Source organism: Eleginops maclovinus, chromosome 11 (assembly GCF_036324505.1).
Source record: "Eleginops maclovinus isolate JMC-PN-2008 ecotype Puerto Natales chromosome 11, JC_Emac_rtc_rv5, whole genome shotgun sequence".
NCBI lineage: Eukaryota > Metazoa > Chordata > Actinopteri > Perciformes > Eleginopidae > Eleginops > Eleginops maclovinus.
The window spans coordinates 17,575,775-17,593,324 of NC_086359.1; the positions used below are offsets into that span (position 1 = coordinate 17,575,775).

General features: G+C 40.9%; 1 protein-coding gene across 11 annotated transcripts in view; it reads right to left on the reverse strand.

Moving 5' to 3' along the window:
- Window positions 1-17,550, reverse strand: part of acaca (acetyl-CoA carboxylase alpha) — a 44,059-nt gene that overhangs the window by 5,557 nt on the left and 20,952 nt on the right. For 2 of the 11 annotated variants that reach the window (XM_063894980.1, XM_063894977.1), the window contains 23 exons: window positions 16,805-16,948; window positions 16,088-16,190; window positions 15,896-16,003; window positions 15,743-15,799; window positions 15,438-15,482; window positions 13,802-13,843; window positions 12,942-13,157; window positions 12,686-12,841; window positions 11,475-11,699; window positions 10,465-10,572; window positions 10,132-10,287; window positions 9,859-10,005; window positions 9,004-9,273; window positions 8,377-8,474; window positions 8,070-8,190; window positions 7,795-7,905; window positions 4,547-4,690; window positions 4,298-4,418; window positions 2,312-2,408; window positions 2,109-2,205; window positions 1,502-1,637; window positions 1,251-1,428; window positions 1,059-1,171 (listed from right to left, as the gene is read on the reverse strand). In XM_063894980.1, coding sequence (XP_063751050.1) covers window positions 1,059-1,171; window positions 1,251-1,428; window positions 1,502-1,637; window positions 2,109-2,205; window positions 2,312-2,408; window positions 4,298-4,418; window positions 4,547-4,690; window positions 7,795-7,905; window positions 8,070-8,190; window positions 8,377-8,474; window positions 9,004-9,273; window positions 9,859-10,005; window positions 10,132-10,287; window positions 10,465-10,572; window positions 11,475-11,699; window positions 12,686-12,841; window positions 12,942-13,157; window positions 13,802-13,843; window positions 15,438-15,482; window positions 15,743-15,799; window positions 15,896-16,003; window positions 16,088-16,190; window positions 16,805-16,948 — 2,993 coding nt within the window. Of the gene's footprint in view, window positions 1-1,058; window positions 1,172-1,250; window positions 1,429-1,501; window positions 1,638-2,108; window positions 2,206-2,311; window positions 2,409-4,297; window positions 4,419-4,546; window positions 4,691-7,794; window positions 7,906-8,069; window positions 8,191-8,376; window positions 8,475-9,003; window positions 9,274-9,858; window positions 10,006-10,131; window positions 10,288-10,464; window positions 10,573-11,474; window positions 11,700-12,685; window positions 12,842-12,941; window positions 13,158-13,801; window positions 13,844-15,437; window positions 15,483-15,742; window positions 15,800-15,895; window positions 16,004-16,087; window positions 16,191-16,804; window positions 16,949-17,389; window positions 17,540-17,550 lie in introns of all 11 variants that reach the window. The other 9 variants (XM_063894982.1, XM_063894981.1, XM_063894984.1 and 6 more) reach the window with 7 other exon arrangements.

The window sequence follows — 17,550 nt, forward strand, 5'->3', positions numbered from 1 at the left end:
GTTTTTATTTTGGTGTGCTCCTATGTTTTAAACAAGTGGTTGCCACCAAAGATCAACAATTGGAGGCTTATTCGTCAAAATTGTTTACCATTAGTGTATTTCCCATTTTTCTCAATACAATTAAAGTTATACAAATACTGTTAATGTGCACTGTCCCTGATAATTAAATGAATGAATAAATCAGTTTGAAGGTCTTGGATAGCTGTCTTTATTTCTAGCAAACTAGCCAGTAAAAAAATAAAAAAATCATAAAATAACAATGTTAGGTTTGTCTTTTGTTTGGTTTTTTTGGCAAAAAATTGCATCGAAACAACTCTGACTTGGTGTTTAGGAACATTGTTAATCAGGAGCAACTTCTAGGTTATACTATCTTCAAGGGCTTTTGGAGAAAGTTGCTTGTCCCGTGACCAGTGTTGCATAGTTATACTTCTTTTTAATCATATATAGCGAAGCATCATCTGCAAAGACATCTGTTTAAATCACACAAATATCCCGTTGTACACTTGTTCTTAACCTTTTAACCGTAAACTGCCAAACCACTGGGGATTTCTCACTGCGATAAGAAAATAAATCCATACGGTCACATCCTTAGTCCCATTACCATCAAATGAGCTTTCTTCATGAGCATGCAGCGGTGAATTAACTCCTTTTGTTACAGAGCTACCCCCCCAAAACCCCTGGCTGTTGTCACCAAAGACTGATTTCTGTCAATTCCAATCTGTAAACTCTGAAACCACACCCCGGTAGCCCCTCCATTCCTCCTGTCGGCCCTAAGCGCAGGGCCCACACGGAATTGGAGCACCGTTTCTCTGAGCCTGGAGGAAAATCAATACGCTGTGTGGGAGAGACAGAGAGCTGGTGATTGATCTGAGCAGGCTGTGATTGACACGTCTCCCGGGGGAGTGCGGTGAAGATGATACTATCAACACCAAATAAAGGACGACTGAGAACGCACACATGCTCCGGCCTGATGGATTGCTCCCAACCATGAGGACAAGGCAGAGGGGGGACGCCAGTAAAGAGCTATAATCGGAATGCGAGAAAGCAGGAGGACTCACCCAGTCTTTCCGCCAAGCTCATGTAGATCGGATCCACTCGTCTCATCGTCTTCACCAGGTCCTTTTTCCGGAATTTGATCTCCACCGTTCCTTCAGGCTCCAAAACTCCACCTCTGGAGACAAGAGTGATTTAAGTGAGCTAAGACGGGTTTGATAAGATGTCTTTTTGCGCTCCTTTTGATTCCAACTCACCGGCTGTCCTTGTCAGCGTACATCTCCATGTGACGAGGGTTGATGGTGGGATCTATAACCACCCAGGATCCCCCCCTCAGCTCAGCCTGTGGGGGGATGTAAACCAGTACCGGCTGCTTGTACTCCCGCAGCCCGTCCACGATGTAGGCCCCGAACTTCAACACCTGGTCGTACATATCTAAGGAGGTGAGAGTTTCACATGAGAATGGGTTTGACCCTGCATTGATTGATAACCACGGAAGCAGAAGTACCTTTCATTCCTCCAGAAAAGCCCCTCCAGTTGGCAAACACCATCAGAGGGAGCCCCTCTCTGTTCAGGTCCTTAATGGCCTGCGCCGTCTTGAAAGCAGAATCTGGGAACCACACCTGTCCGGCCTGCTGGATGATCTAAATATACAAATCAGAAAATCAGCAGCAGCATAAGGGAGTCTGAATAAACATCACAACTGTTTGGGGGTAGGGGAAGGTGAGATTAAGTATACTCAACATGACAGGCAATTTACATTCACTCAATAAGACAGTCAGACAGACAATCCATCCATACAAATAAAACATTAATCAATGAAAAAGTTCAATCTATAAACAACATTAGTTCATTTAACATAATCAATAAAAAGAATATTCTTAATTTGAAACTACCGCCTGTAAATTGTATTGAACTTGAATTGTGTCAAACATTTTTTACTTTAACAACAAGGAATATATTTCCAAATGGCAGTAAAGCAGCAGGATCATACAGACATGATCATATATGTCAAAAGGGTCAAATCAAACACAATATGTGAAAAAATGGAGGTATGTATGACAGATATTATTTCTAAGCTATATAACCAGGCTACTTCTTGAGCGACCCCTTACCTTCGCATCCGAGTCCAAATTGGCTGGATCGGCTGGGATTGACAGCTCGACAGACCTGGTTTCTACGGCGACCACCCCAGTAGGTATCCCACCCAGCCTGTAGAGAGGAAAGACAGTCAGACATGTACCAATTACCCTGACTACGTTTACAGTGATTATTGCCAGTGTGTTGTTGTGGTTGGGTGTTTTGCCGGGACACTCACCTGGCTCTGCCTACCACCACGCTCTGAGCCCATGGCTGCATGATCTCCATGAAGGAGCCCTGGTCAAAGAAGCCACTCTGCCAGGAACCCTTTGGAGCTGTGAAAAAGGAATGAGAGTCGTGTGAGCGCAACAGGAAAGAAAGGGGAGTTACTTATTGCAAATTGGAAATGCAACTGAATCAATTTCCTGGACATATTCCCTCTCCTTCTATGGTGTTTTTCAAAAAGAACTGAGGCTTTATTCCTCCTGCAGTCCCGAGTTGTGTGTTTTTTTCGATCTCGGAATGTGTAATCTTGGCAGCAAACCATGATGGATGACTGCAGAAGGAGGGCTTATTCAGCTGTTTTTCTGCCCGCGCACTCTGAGAAACATGCCCAGTCTGTGAGGTTACCATTCAATTAAGCCTCGCCACTCATCACTACCAGAGACGTTGACTGGTTCCCCTCGCCCCCTCCCCCCCCAATCTCTTTCCTGTCCCAAGTCGTAATTACACTGATGTGGAACCTGCTAAGTCCTGACCTGCAGAGTAAAACACGCTGAATCCATTTCATTGCTATCTTGATCTAGCTGCATCATCTTATACCTCATTGTTTCTCTATTAGTTTCTTAACAGGCTCTCTAGTGATGAATTATATTCACCTTTAACCCTGGGAGTATAAGGATCAAATGATGAAGCTTTTTACTCTATAAATAACAAAAACAAATAGGAGTGTGGCTCTTTACAACTGCTGATAAAGCACCTCGAATAGAAATGATTAGTGGAGGAAATGAACAAATGTTGAAGTATATAAATGACCACACAAACATAATGCTGTGAAAGGAAATAGAACTCAGTGTTTGACGAGTCCACTGAGAGAATGGCTGCAACCAAGGCTGAGCAAAAATGATAACTCATAACAACTGTTTTTGTCTGATAATGCAATTGTGATATGGATCCCAAAATCGGAGGGAATCTTTTTTTGTATCGTTATTCTCTTTTTAATTAGAAGATCTAGAGGAGCCTCCACTGGACTCCTTTGTATACTTCCATAACATAGTGACATCACTACGTAACACTCCAACTTCTATTGGCTAGCGCTCCAACACATTGTACGTGGTAGGCTAAGGGGCAGGACATCTCTATATAACATATACCGTAATTTCCGGACCATAAAGCGCACCTGAATATAAGCCGCACCCACTGATTTTAAAAAATATATGTATTTTGTACATAAATAAGCCGCACATGTCTATAAGCCGCAGGTGCCTACCGGTATTTCCTTTTCCAACTGCCAGATCGATCGCCTTCAACTTGAAAGCTGCATCATATGCATTTCTCCGTGGCTTTGCCATGATGAGGGTGACAAAATGACTACGGTAATTAGAATGATGGGAAGTTTGAGCACGCTCGATTTACGTCACATTATGTGACGGCGCTCAGTTTTTTGTCTATTTTTTTCAAAATCCCATTTTGGCGGCATGAAGCTTGTGAAAATCCATAAATTAGCCGCGTCATTGTATAAGCCGCGAGGTTCAAAGCGTGGGAAAAAAGTAGCGGCTTATAGTCCGGAAATTACGGTAAGCACGTAAAAATGTCACAGGAGAAGCACACAATACAAATTTGAACCTGTGAACGAGAATAATAGGGCCTATTTAAGCCCATAGAATATGAGTTCAGGCCAGGGTATCTCAGCAGTAGCACAATAGGTAATTCAGACTGGCATTTTCGCATTTAACAAATATTGCATTAAGTGCTCTAGTCTATATAAGAATTTTAATAGGATTCTGATAAGCTGCTCAGCCTAGCTGTAACTTGCGATTGTTTTTATCTCAATAAATCTGTTATTAACCAACATCAACATTTCCTGGTCAGAGTTTAATACAGCCCAATTTATTTTCTAAACATGTTTATTTTTGTCCAACCAATAATCAGACATTTTAAACCTACACTTCTCTGTTCCAATCTAGCAACAGAAAATAAATGTTTCCATTAAAAAGACACTTACTCTGGCTGGGACGTCCTGCTAGCATCCAGCGAGGGTCATAGGGAGCCTTTGTAGGGACAAACTCCACCAGCCGATCTATGGGATCCTTGGCATCGAGGATTGGCACTGGACTTGAATTAGTCTGGAAAAAAAGTAAATGATTTCATTTTAGAGCAGCAAAGAACACCCAACTCTAAACATTTTGACACGTTTATTCGTCACACTGATAGAAGATGCAGCATCTTATTGAAGACTACAGCTAAACATTACCATGGGCATGTAGGAAAGCCATTCCAGCAGTGTGTACACTCCCTCAAAGTCATCACACACGGCACTGTGGGTAACACCGTTGTTGTGCATGATTTGGATGCCACCAAGTTGATTGTTCGAGGTGTACACTTCTCTGCCCAGCACCTGTAGTGGGAAAAAAATAAGGTGTGGATTTGACATTAGGATAAATAAAACTTTTCTGTTGAACTTATGTGCGACACTGTAGATTTATTGGAAGTTACGGCCGGAGAATTGACAAAGACATTTGCTGGGACACCGTTGTGACACAACCTCTGCCCAAACCAACTCTGAGGTTCCATTTCCCTAAGCCGGACACTTAACCACTCCTAAGAGCATAATCTACATTAAAAGACGCTGCAAATCCTGTCCCTGGCAGGGTCAAACTGCCTAAAAGAAAAGATTGTTTTATGACACAGGTCTGGTTGAAGTCAAGAGCAAAGAAAGGTTCTGCCCTATCATACCCGAAGAAACAGCTCTCCCAAGACTGTTTGCCTGTCTAGGACGGAGAGTGGAGAAGTAAAGTGAGGGTTTTTTGAGTAATTCCCTGTACCAATTTAAGGTTAAGCTACAGGTGCCCAGAGGTGGCTGTTTTCAATCCCTTTCTTATTCAACAACGCCAGGACGTCAGGAGGAGAATTTCGTCAACATTTTTGAGGAACAGCGTCTCACAAATATATTCTTATACATATCTTTTGCCTTGTGTGCAGAAAGAAAACGCTGTTCATGTCGCGCAACCTTGGCCACCAGCAGGAGGTGTTGTCTCTAGGCTACTGGTGTGTGGTGGGGGGGATTTGGATCAATGAGATCACACACAGGCATGCCAGGTAACAGCAAGGGGGCCTGCATTACATGCCGAGTCTATATAGTCTGTGATCAGCAGATAGAAATCTCTCAACCAGAGTGATCATGGGTGGGAGGGCGCACACAACACTCTTCCTGGGGGATCACATGCACTTTCGCGTACAAAAAAAAAAAATGGAATTAATACAACAATGTTAAACCTCTTTTTGCAATTTACATTATGACTCAGTTAGCTAATGATTTATCTAAAGCAAAATATGTGCAATCAATGATGAAGATACAAAGTGCAAATATCAATAATTCTGCAACTGTATTAGCTTTGAATAAACCACGCTATTTTAAGTAGAAATAGGCCCGGAAAATGTAAGTGCTAAGGTGGGTTTTTAGTTTTTTAAGGAAGGCTTTTCCCTTTATTGTGAATATATCTATATCTTCATCCACCAGTTCTGAAAGAGGCTGTTGTGTAAGAGTGAGCTGGAAGCGTCCAAACCACTTTTACCTTCAGAAATGCCCCTATGCCAACCGGAAGCCATAAAATCCCCCCCAGCCCACCCTATTTTCATAAGCAGCCTAGAACAGGTGGCAGGGCCCTGACATGGTTCCATAAAAATCAGAGAGGAGCTCAATCCCTACCCTCCGCTCTCACCTTTTCAGCCATCATTTACTTTCTTTATTACCATTAATGGTTATGTATCCGGCTACAAATCTAGGGCGCCCTCCTAAAGCTGTCAGGAGAGCCCGCGGCCCCGAGAAACATTGCAGTCACCTTGACATACACAAAACCCCGGTGCCTCCGGCCATCGCCCGGGCTTCATTAAGATTCCGCAGCAGAGAGAAGAGGAGGAGGAACAGAGGGAGGAAGAAAATGAAGGGAAGAACTGGATGTAACAGCTCACTGGGGTATTTATGCTAGTAGTTACTATCCACTCCTCATGAAAATATGAGAAATTTCCAGCAGCTAATGGAATGATGATCTCTGGGTGGCAGCCTCCTGCTCTCCATTAAGTTTCAGTTAATGGCCAGGAAGCCACATTATAAACAGGCAGAAAAAAACCCGCCCTATTTATGCCAGTAAAGCTCGTGGAATTAGTGCTGTTTTCAAGTAAACACCATTGACTGTACACAAATGATATATTACAATACATCACCTTGACACTCGTCAGTAAAGATTACCATGATTCGACTCCCCCAAATAGAGCTAAACACAGGGGCCGTCCAGAAAATAAACAATTGAGCTCCCAGCAAATAGGTGTGCCATCATGGGACCATTTGCATGATTCGTCATGTTGCGATCTGTCATCTAATTTGAAATGGAGTTATCTTAATGCACTGACAAGGACAGAGAATGGAAAGCAAGACAAAAGGAAGTAGTGAAGCGGAACACACACACATGCATGCATACACACACGGGCAATCAACTGCTCGCAAGAAAACAATCTGCCTCAGCAAAACTTTTTATTTTTGATTAAAAACAAATGATATGGTTGTCCTGCACTGCAGCCTCCGGCATGTCACTCTATTTCTATGCAAATACAACTTCATGGTTCACTTTCAATTATTCTGCCGTGAGTGGCAGGCAGACCCGTGGGTGGGATCGGAGAGGGGATCCTGGTAGAACAGAGCGAGGCAGGAGGAGGCCTGATCGCCCGGTTGGAACAGTAGCGAAATCATAGCACACACTATTCTAATTTCCTTTCTTTGAAATGTAAGCATTCATCTACCCTGTGTCATTTCATATTTCAAAATCTGCAGTTTCTGTTAATTTATCGTGGAAAAAGAACAATGATGCAGCAGAGAAGGGACGGGGTGATTTAGTTATTTTATAGCTCATTTGCAATAAGAAAATCGACAATAAGTTGATTTTGGTGATTTGAAAAAGAAAAGAAAACTGGATTTATCATCGTGGAACACAAGCTCACACCAGGTTATGTGCAGGGGGATATTATGATTGTATATTTTTCGCAATAGAAAGATGTGCACTTTGACAAAATGAGCACTATCTGGATGGTACAAAAACACCTTTACTCAATAAATGTTAAGTTGTTAAATGTTGGTGCCATTATTTTTTCTATATTAGGTGAAAAACTAAATTGCCAATCATTTTTGGTAGTGACTTCCCCATTAACCACGCAGTTTTTCAATGATAATTAGTGCCATTTCAAAAATGTTAACCCCATTTTGATGATTATCAGTAAAATATTGTGAATCGCAATTATTAAGACCAGGATAATTGCAATTATATATTAGGTGAAAACTAAAATACCCAATGAATGAGTGTTTCTAATGGATTCTTCATTAAAATGCAGATTGAGGGAATTTATAGAAAACATATTATGTGCTTTTTCAGTGTTTCAGTGCATATGATTTCATTTTATCAACAATTTGGGTTGTAATAAAATGTGCTTTTATATAGAGGATGATTTTACCTTGTTGAGGGCTCCAGCTCCAGTCAGGATAATGTGAGAGTTGTCCACTTGAATGGTTCTCTGTCCGAGCCTGACCAGATAGGCCCCGATCCCGATGGCTCTGCATGTGACCTGTAGGTCAACACAATCAGGTTAAGGCTTGCAAGCTAATCAGCTCTTTGTACAGGGCTGGTCTTTGTTCCTCCACATCACATAAGGGGAGAGCTCAAAGCTAAGGAGGAAGCAATGTGTATGCATGGGTTTGTTGTACACAAGTGCATCCACTCCACTCTTACCAGGTTCATGGTGATGATCTCATCGTAAGCCAGGGAGGATTCTCCGGCAATCATTCCAGACCCTTTCAGATTCTCCACACCGAGCCCTTCATCTTTTCCAATGATGTCAGTGATCTTGTACCTGCATGGCAACACATATTTTCAGCCAACGCCAGACGTGACCCTCCCATAGCTTTCCCCTCCACTGTCATCTTTGTTGTAATCTCATTGGCTTTGAAAGCATGGAGTCCTGCATCCTTGACAGATACTACAACATCCTGCAGATTTATTTCCTCAAAGTGTTAATGTGTCATACTAAAAGATGTACCTGGATTCTCCCTCATCTTCCACATGCTCGCAATGCACAGAGTTCAGGGCTGATACTTTCTTGTAATCCTGAGGTGTTAGGTAGAGGTACTTGTAACCCTGCAGGGGAAAGAGATAATTGGTCATGTTTCAATCGCAAAAAAAAGAAACAAAAAAGGTATATTTATGAGGAAAAGAAAGAACAAAAAAAAGCTGGCCAAAAGGATTAGACAATCAGGTACTTTAATTAAGACACGCACTCCTACGTAACGTATATAAAAAGAAAGGAAATAGGTAGAGGGACTTGACACCCTGCATGAGAAATACTGTAGGTGCTTAGTTACTTTATGTTCAAAAACAAAAGAAAAAAAAAGTGACAACTGCAAATTATATAACCCAATACCATGATAAAGAGAGGAACTCATACTACAGTACATTTAAAATAAGTAAAATAGAAAACAAACAAAGAACAAAGAAATACAATAAAAGCTACAACTTGATTGATTGACTGAATTATTAATTACTGAAAAAAATGAACTAAGAACTAATTATTTTGATGATAATTGTGTAGAATTGAGTGTATTTTGGTGTATCATGTAAGAGAAGCACACAAAGATAACTCTGTGAGACAGACTCGTTGCAGGCTGACCTTATAAGGGTCAGCTGGATCCTGCCAGGCCACGTGGAACATGTGTCTGATCTCCTCTGCCAGCCCGATGCGGGCGCCACTGTTGGCTGCGATGTAGATCCGGGGGATGCCGCTCTCTCGCGCCATCTCAGAGGCCCTCAGGAACAACACGTCCTCCTGGGGCCCGAACGAGCCGATCTTGTGCGTGATGTCGTTGCTTATGACGATGATCTCGCGCCCCGCTGGATATTCTGGCGTGCGCAGGGTCATGCGCCACGCCACCATTCCAATCTGTACAGGACAGGACAGAGGCACGTTAAAACAGGAAATACTGGAAGTCTATAAATAATGAATAATATTTATCTAAACCCAATGTACCACAAATAAAACACAATATATACTAGATATCTATATGTAATGTACCATCAATATAACCCAATAAATGCTAGGTATCTGTACATAGTGTACCATAAATATACATATTTATACTTAATGTACTGTAAATATAACACAATAAATAGTAGTTATCTATACATACCAAAACTTTTAAGAAAACAAATGCTAGGTATCTATACATAATGCATCATAAGTATACAAATAATCTATGTAAATGATATTTAATTGAATAAAACATTTCTTTCTTGGCACAAATAGAATAACTAGACATAGGCTTTATGTCCTAGTGCACTTTTTTCAATGAGGAATTAAGCATTTCAAACACAGCCAAAGAAACACAGAGACACCTACAGAGTGAACAGGAAATTGCACATTATAAAAGAGGAGTGCATTATCAAAAAAATATGTCATGTCAAAACGCACCTGGCGTGTTCAAATTCCAATGTCTGTATTCATGTATGAAACTAATAAAGAACTGACCTCGTTTCCTCCAGGCAGCCGGTTCATCTGCACCAGCTGACCTTGGTCGTCAAGAACCAGCTCTGTGAAGGTGAGCAGCTCAGAAGGGAGAGGGCATTTGGGTAAGTGGGCAAACGTCTGGTAAGAGTGCCACAGCTTTTTCAGAGCCTGGGGGAATAAAATTAAACAGTCAGAATAAAGTTATTCAATCAACAGAATTTGGCCAGTCTGTATTTTAGAGCAGAGCTTTAGCACAACGGCCGACATGTTTGTTTTCAGACGTTGTCACTGTACCTGTCTGAACATTTCTGGAAAGTCATAGACATAGGTGGTGCCCAGAGACTGCGCCTGGAAGCGTTTCGACTGCAGCAGGTCCTTGGTCACATAGGGGGTGTTGATGAGCATGCCATGCAGCGGACCCTGTTTGTCTCCATAGGCTTGGAACATGATCTGAACAAAGGGAAAGAGAGAGAGTCACTTTATAGAGATATTGACCTTTTTCTGACACCTCTGCCAAAATATCATGAATTTGAGAATGATAATGAGCATCTGTCATACCCACGGCTACAGCAATTAACCAACAAAAAAAGTGCATGATGTAACAATTTAGGTCTAGGTCCCCAATACCATTTTTTTGGCTCCGGAGCTTCGGTTGCAATCGACAGCGAATAGTCGAAGCTTTGGCCGGGGGGGGGGTGATGACTCAGCCAGACATGTCTCCGTTGCAACACGAGTCTTTTGGTTTAATTAAAAACATTCATTTTTAAGGATTACATTATTCTATAGTATAGTTCTTGGTATGAATAAAAAAAAAACATTTCCTAAAAAGGTTTGGTGTGTTTTTACACACATTTTTAATTCCAAGGGGGTTTGGAAAAAATACGAAAATACAATATCAACAAAAGAATATTCAAATAGTGTAATATGTGGGTCCAACCCTATAATTTGCTACGTATATACTATACAAAAAGAGAATGAGAGATGTTAAAGGACAACAGGAAGTGGTAACAGCATAGAGATTACATCGGGGTATAACATTCATCAGTGCCGTCAGACAGACAAGACCAATCACCAATGACCTTTCCTGTGATAAAAATGACATAATGTTACAAGTGCTGGAATGTTTGATGGTAGCACTTCCATTCACAGATGTCACATTTTGAATTAGGCCCGCAAAAGCCTGGAAAAAGCCCAGCAGGGCCCAGCAACACCCGCATTATCTGAAGTTCAACCTATATATGATTCACAAAAGAAAGTGCAGGAGCATTTCCTTTTTTTCACAACAGTTTTAAAACCAAACTGAAGAACTCACGTGCTCCCTTTTATGGGTGGTTAATTGACAGATGGATGAATGGCTTGATGAAGTGTTACTTACCTGATCAGCTGCGAGGTTAAGGGATATTACTAACAGGATTGTCCACCAGGCTAAGGGCACAACACCATACTGGATCTTTTCTCAATAAATAAATGACTGAATAAATCTTAAAGCCAGATTTTTGTTACGTTCTATTGTATTTAAAATTAAAAAGAATGGCTGTTAAACTTAATTCTGGGAGCTGTAATGTTTTCCAGGATGAAGCTGAAGCCCTTGGCCTGGACAATAAGCGGATGAGATGGAAGATGTGTGAGTGCCCCACCTGTCGGTCTTTGGGCCCCACCTGTCCCGTTCGGGAATCAGTGACCTCCTTGTACAAGCTGATGTCCAGGTAGTAGCCTGACTCATTGGTGAGGAAGAGGCGGATTGGGATTTGCTTTCCTGTTGGAGTCAGGCGGATGTTGATCTTCAGCTCAGCCTGCAGGACGCGCAGCTTCCACAGGCGGCTGCCGTAACGCATCACCATGGAGCGCACAGACTCCTCGATCTGAAGTCAGAGAAGGAATCTAATTAACAAACACAAGACTTTTGAAAAAGGATTTTCCAAGCACAAGTACAACAACTACATGAGCCCATAACAGTGTCTAGGACACAGATATAGTGTTTGGTATGGTTAAGATTTTAACGGTACTACTACTCTTACCGATACTGCTTATCATCCGGTACTTTAACAGTATTTATATCGGTTCTCTTTGTTACTTTTTGACCAAATTTAACATTGCTTTATTTTATGTAAAATAAATAGAACTAAGTATTATTTATAGCAATCATTTTTAGAATGATGTGACGATGGAAACGTAAAACAGAAGAAATAAAGAATTATTTAGAGCAAAAGAAAAACCCATTGTTGGAGCTATATTTACATTTATATTACTGAATATTTTAGTAGTTTTTTTGCTTTTATTTTGAAGGCATGTTTGGGCACTTGGTGATTAGGGCATCTGGTGTAATTGTATATATTGGTGGTGGGAGTAGAGCACTAGTAGGCACATGGTTTTTTACTTTATAGCGGCCAAAATCATATAGAAATAAACCAATAATTAACTTAAAGTAAAAAAGACTATGTTGTTAACGCGGACTTGTTTTTGAAACCCTTTTTGTGGATTTTTGGATCGCCCGCATTTGAAGTGGAGTATTGGATTTTACGTTGACAAGACACTACACATGGTGATACAGGCCAGAAGCAAAGCCACAGGAAAGGCTGAAGGAAACTGTGTTAATTGTATTTTGGATCACGGAAATAAATGCACAAATAGAGATTCTTGTCTGGACTTGCATCATTTCCCTGCGTAAGATTCGTTAACTGGTGCCTCAGCGGCAGTTTTACTTTAAGTTAATTATCTGTTTATTTCTATAAGATTTTGGCCACCACACCCACGTTTGTATCATTTAATTGGTACAGAAGTAAGTCTTTCAAGATATAAGCATCATTTTAATGTAATGTCAAAGTATGGACATTTGAGTTTCACAAACCTTTGATGGGTCCATGATGACCGTGGGGACAAAGTTGAGGAAGATATGGTTGCAGTCAGTTCGCACAGTTGTGTTGTTGAACGCCACCTCCAGCTCATCCATGGCTTCCAGCAGCAGACGCTCGGCCTCATTGTGAAGGTATTCAAAAGAGGCCTCCTAGTGAAGGAGCAGGAAAAGAAAGACAATGTCAATGGGGGCAGTGATGAAAAGACAAACCCGGTTTCGAGAAACAAAGGTTGTTCCTCTGTTGTCTCACCTTGGTGACCAGATCGGAGTGGCGGATGATGGCTCGCACAAAGAAACGGTAGTCCGTGACCTCTGCGCCCACCTCCACACGGGCGGCACCCAGGTACAAGTGCATTTTGTGGTTGGCACACGGGATGGCAGTGAGGGCAAAATTGCGCATGCGGTTGAGTTCCAGCTGGAAAGCTAGCGCCGGCTCCAAATGACGATAGATCCTGTCCTCCTCAAACTATTGGAAAACAAATCATCATTTGTAAATGGAAACTTTCCTTCAGAACTTTTTCTTTTACAAGTTGGGTTTTCCTGCCCTCATCTCCATTAACCGCATCAGTTCAAATTGGCAATTTCAGGAGCAGTGCATTGATGTAAGAGTAAAAAGATGCCTGTGAGCAACACACTGTATTAAGTAAATGAAATTATGGGCAATCTCAATCTCAGAAAGCTGTTAATGGGTGTCATTTCTCTTAAATGGGAGACATAATTAAAGAGTTCATTACTTTAATGAGCTTTGGCGGTGTCATTGTAGTGAAACTATCAGGGGTAACGGAGAGGAAGAGCCATCACTGATTGTGATAGAGTGAAATTCAGTAGCTGCCCCGGGGGTTGAAAAGTTGTTTCCTATAACCACAACATGGTTTTCAATGGTCTTCCAGCTTAAGGAACGTCAATAAATACGTTCTATTTTGTAATGTGAGGGTTTAAACTTCAATGTCCCAACAATGTGATGCAAGTATATATCCCTTACTCTTTTTCCACAGTCGTGAACAAACACCAATTTGGTCCACTCGGAAATGAACCAAATTAAAAGTGATGGTTTGATTGTGTGTCTGTGTGTCTGGTGTGTGTGTGTGTATATAACATATAGAAACCTACCTTGTCTCTGGCACGGAATGTGAAAAACTTGGGGAATTCTCTCTGTGAGGAAGATAGCAGGGCAGAGATAGAAAGAACAAAATGAAATCAACAATGTTTTATTATTAAAAGAACAACGGCTAGAAGCACAGCAGTGTTAGCAAATTCAAATCAGTTAGACGGGTACTAACTAGAAACCTAATCACAGCAGGGGGCAATCAATTCAATTGGGATTTCAATTTAATCAAAGTTTCGGAAAAAGTTTATTCAGGAGCAAATTTCTTTTAGATAACATAATTGCTACAAGCCATTGCAAAAGAGCAAAACACAGCATGAAATGGAAAGAAATCAGCTCAAAGGACCAAGTAGAACACTGAATACGCTCTGCATGTCATGTGTATTTATTTATTTTGTCATAGTTATTTTAATTTCTGAGGGAATCAGTTTGCATTGTTTCATTTTTCTTTTCCTTCTAAATGTTTTGGTTTTTTTATCCATATTTCCGTCGGTTTTCTTTAATCTTTTTATGAAGTTGTAATGTCATTACATTGTTTGTTTTCTGTCCGTGCCAAGTAAAAAGATATACATGTTTTGCAAACTTGCTACACGTATAAGTATATAGCATTATCCAGTAATGATCAGGACCCTGTTTTCATTGGTCCTTTTCTACTGTCATTTACCTATCAGGAAATCACTGTGTATTCACTCAGACAGCAAGCTCACATAATAATAGTGTTATACATGTATATAGAGCACTGCCTACACTAATGAATAAAACATTATTTTTTTCCTGGAGACATCTGATCCCCTGAATAATGCTGGGTAGCCCTGTTACGTTATCAGATGAAGTGTCCCACTTGCCAAAACAATGCCAGACCGATTGGGGGATGCTCTCATTGGCCAATACAGCCTACAAAATAACAAGCGGCATGGATAGCACGCACACTGGAAACTATTGATGCTGTGATTAGACATCCTATAGTGATAGGAGGAGAAATTTTAGGATGAGGAATACTGAAAAAGCTCTTTATTTCACAAGGGCCACATAATGACGGTGACACGAGTTAGCATGATTAGCTCTCATCAAAGACTGTGGTGCCATCAAAAGGAAAATCAAAGACTATTGTCAAAAATGACAGCAGAGGGAAAAAGGATGGGGGCATTTCTCCAAAATCTAATCCTGCTCTCAATCCCTCTCATTACATTCCAAATACTAGTGGTTGTGCTGCTGATAATGGGCCAAACTTAGCCCTTATGTACTAAAGCACAATGGATGGCTACAAAACTGCAACGATTGGGGGTTCAATTCAAACCTTTCTATCAATGCTAACAATGTGTTGTCACATAGCTTACAATTGATATTTTATGGGGGCAAATGGGGTATTGTTTTTTGTTAACAGTGGCCTACCCAAACATGTATAGATTCCGCACAATAGTGGGTTTACCTTTATGCTACAAAGTTTAAAAAAGCTTTCTCTTCAGGAATTCAGAGAGGTGCAGAAACAAGTGGATTTTGAACAGAAATGCTGCAATTGATTGCCTGAATATTAAATGTGTGCCTTCTTTTAACTGATTTTTTTTATGGGATGAGATCAATACTTTTGGTGGAAAACAGAGAGCAACACGTCCTCATTCACATTTATCTTCCTCTACTTACATGAAACCTTTGGTCCACCTCACAGTTGACTTGCTTCCTGAAATCCTGTCATCATAAACCCAGCAAAAGCAAGGCATGCAGAAAGACACACGGAGACAAACAGGAGAGTTAAACTAAATTTTTAAATGCAAATTATTTCCACACGGTGTCATTCCATGTAAAAAAGTATTGGAAATTACAAAAAGAAAGATGCAGAACAATTCATTTGAAATTATTTGGAGACATGCTTTTTAGAATTTAGTTGAATTGGCGACATGCAGGGAAGCCGGGTGTTGAGACAGGAAGTCAATATTTATTAGGCTCACCTTCTGGGCCACGAGGAAAGTCAGGCGACGGATGCCATGTTCAAACAGCATAGATTTCTAGGAATGGGGGAAAAAAAGTCAAGATAAGATCGTCCTGTGCCTTCTCAAAAAAAAAAAAATGAATCATCGAAACAAAAGCCTTGTTGTCCCCACCTTCGAATGAGTAAACTCTCGGAATACAGATGCAAGGCCGTCATCATCGATGTCGCTGTCCGTCTTTATAGCCACATTCAGGATGTGGATCGGCTCGTCCTGGATACTCTAGGATGACAGAACAAATCCACGTTAATTCGGAAACAGGTGCACCGTCACACTGGTAAATGAAAGGCTTATGATAATCTTCACCTTGTTGTCCTCTTCACCGTACAGGACAGGGTTTCCTCCCTCTGGGAAGGTTGGACTTGGCGGAGGAGAGTCGGAGAAGCAGCTCAGCACGTCGTTAATGTTCCTGTAGAGGAGGAAAAACACTAAGTGAATCCCAATTGTGATACAAACATCAACAGGTTGATGAATTACGTTAAACACAGGAGTATTTATACAAAGACCACACCAGAAAGAATGCACATCACCCAAATTAAAGTCTGGCTACATGTCTGCTTCAGAACTCAATTAAAAAACTAGTTTTAGTGGTTTTTAAAGCACTAAATGGTCTTGGTCCAATTAATATATAAGATCTGTTCTATGAACCATTGGGTATTCTAGAACTGGCTTTTTAATTGTATCTAAATGTATTTATTTTATTCTTTTTTCTTTTCCTTTATCGATAACCCATGATTGTGGAACAGCCTCCAGGAAGACCTGGGGGCGGCAGACGGTGTTCATACTTTTAGGGGCATCATAAGACATTTAGCTTGTAATTAAATTGTATTTATTCTTGTCTTTTTGAGTCCTTTGATTATTGACTTCTGTTGGGACATAGTGTTTCATTCATCTCCAAAGGTATGTGTTGCTGTACATAGACTAAGAGAAAGCAAGTATTTTTTTTTGTTTTTTTTTGGTGTGTGAAGCAAATACAAAGTGCTGTATAAATAAAGTTACATTGATTCATTGCAAATTACTGACCTGGTGAACTCCTGGAAGGAGCGGAAAGCGACCATGGCTCCCATGCGCTGACAAGGCGGTGTGAACGAAGTGTCGAGCAGAACGTCGCTGACGCTGGCGACATGCACCATGCCGTAGTGGTTCAGGTTGGATGAGAAAGACATCCTAGGGTATCGACAGAGATAACGCAATGTGAATCTGCCACAGCGCTAGAATCACCCAGTGAAAATGTCCAACCACCTTCAAGAACCTCACAACAGTTTTTGATCCCTTTTTTTGGGCAATTTGAGATGCTGTGAATTATAATATGTATTAAAATCACAAAACATGTGTTAGGGGATATTTTAGTTCAAACTGAATGAGGTTCAAATTATGAAAAGAACAGGACATCGTTACATGTGAACACAATGAGAGCTATTTTTGACAGACCACATGTTAGACAAATTAAAACAAAGGAAACATTCCTTTCAAGAGGAACAAGGAGACATTAAACCAACAGGAAGTAAATATCCACGATCAACGTGTTGTTGGGTGTTAGTTCTTTTGATTGTGAGAAGTTGTCCCAGTAGTTACACCCGTTCAAATCACTTAAGAGGTGTGTCAAACCTGTCCACAGATTCCGAATCCGCTGCATTTTTCTTCTCTGCGTTCTCATCCTCAGATATACTATCTTGTGCTTTAAGATCCTGCAGTTTACTTTCGTGTAACCTAGAGTCTGCCACTTTTGCAATGTCCAGGATCGGAGCAGACAATTTCCTGGCAGGACA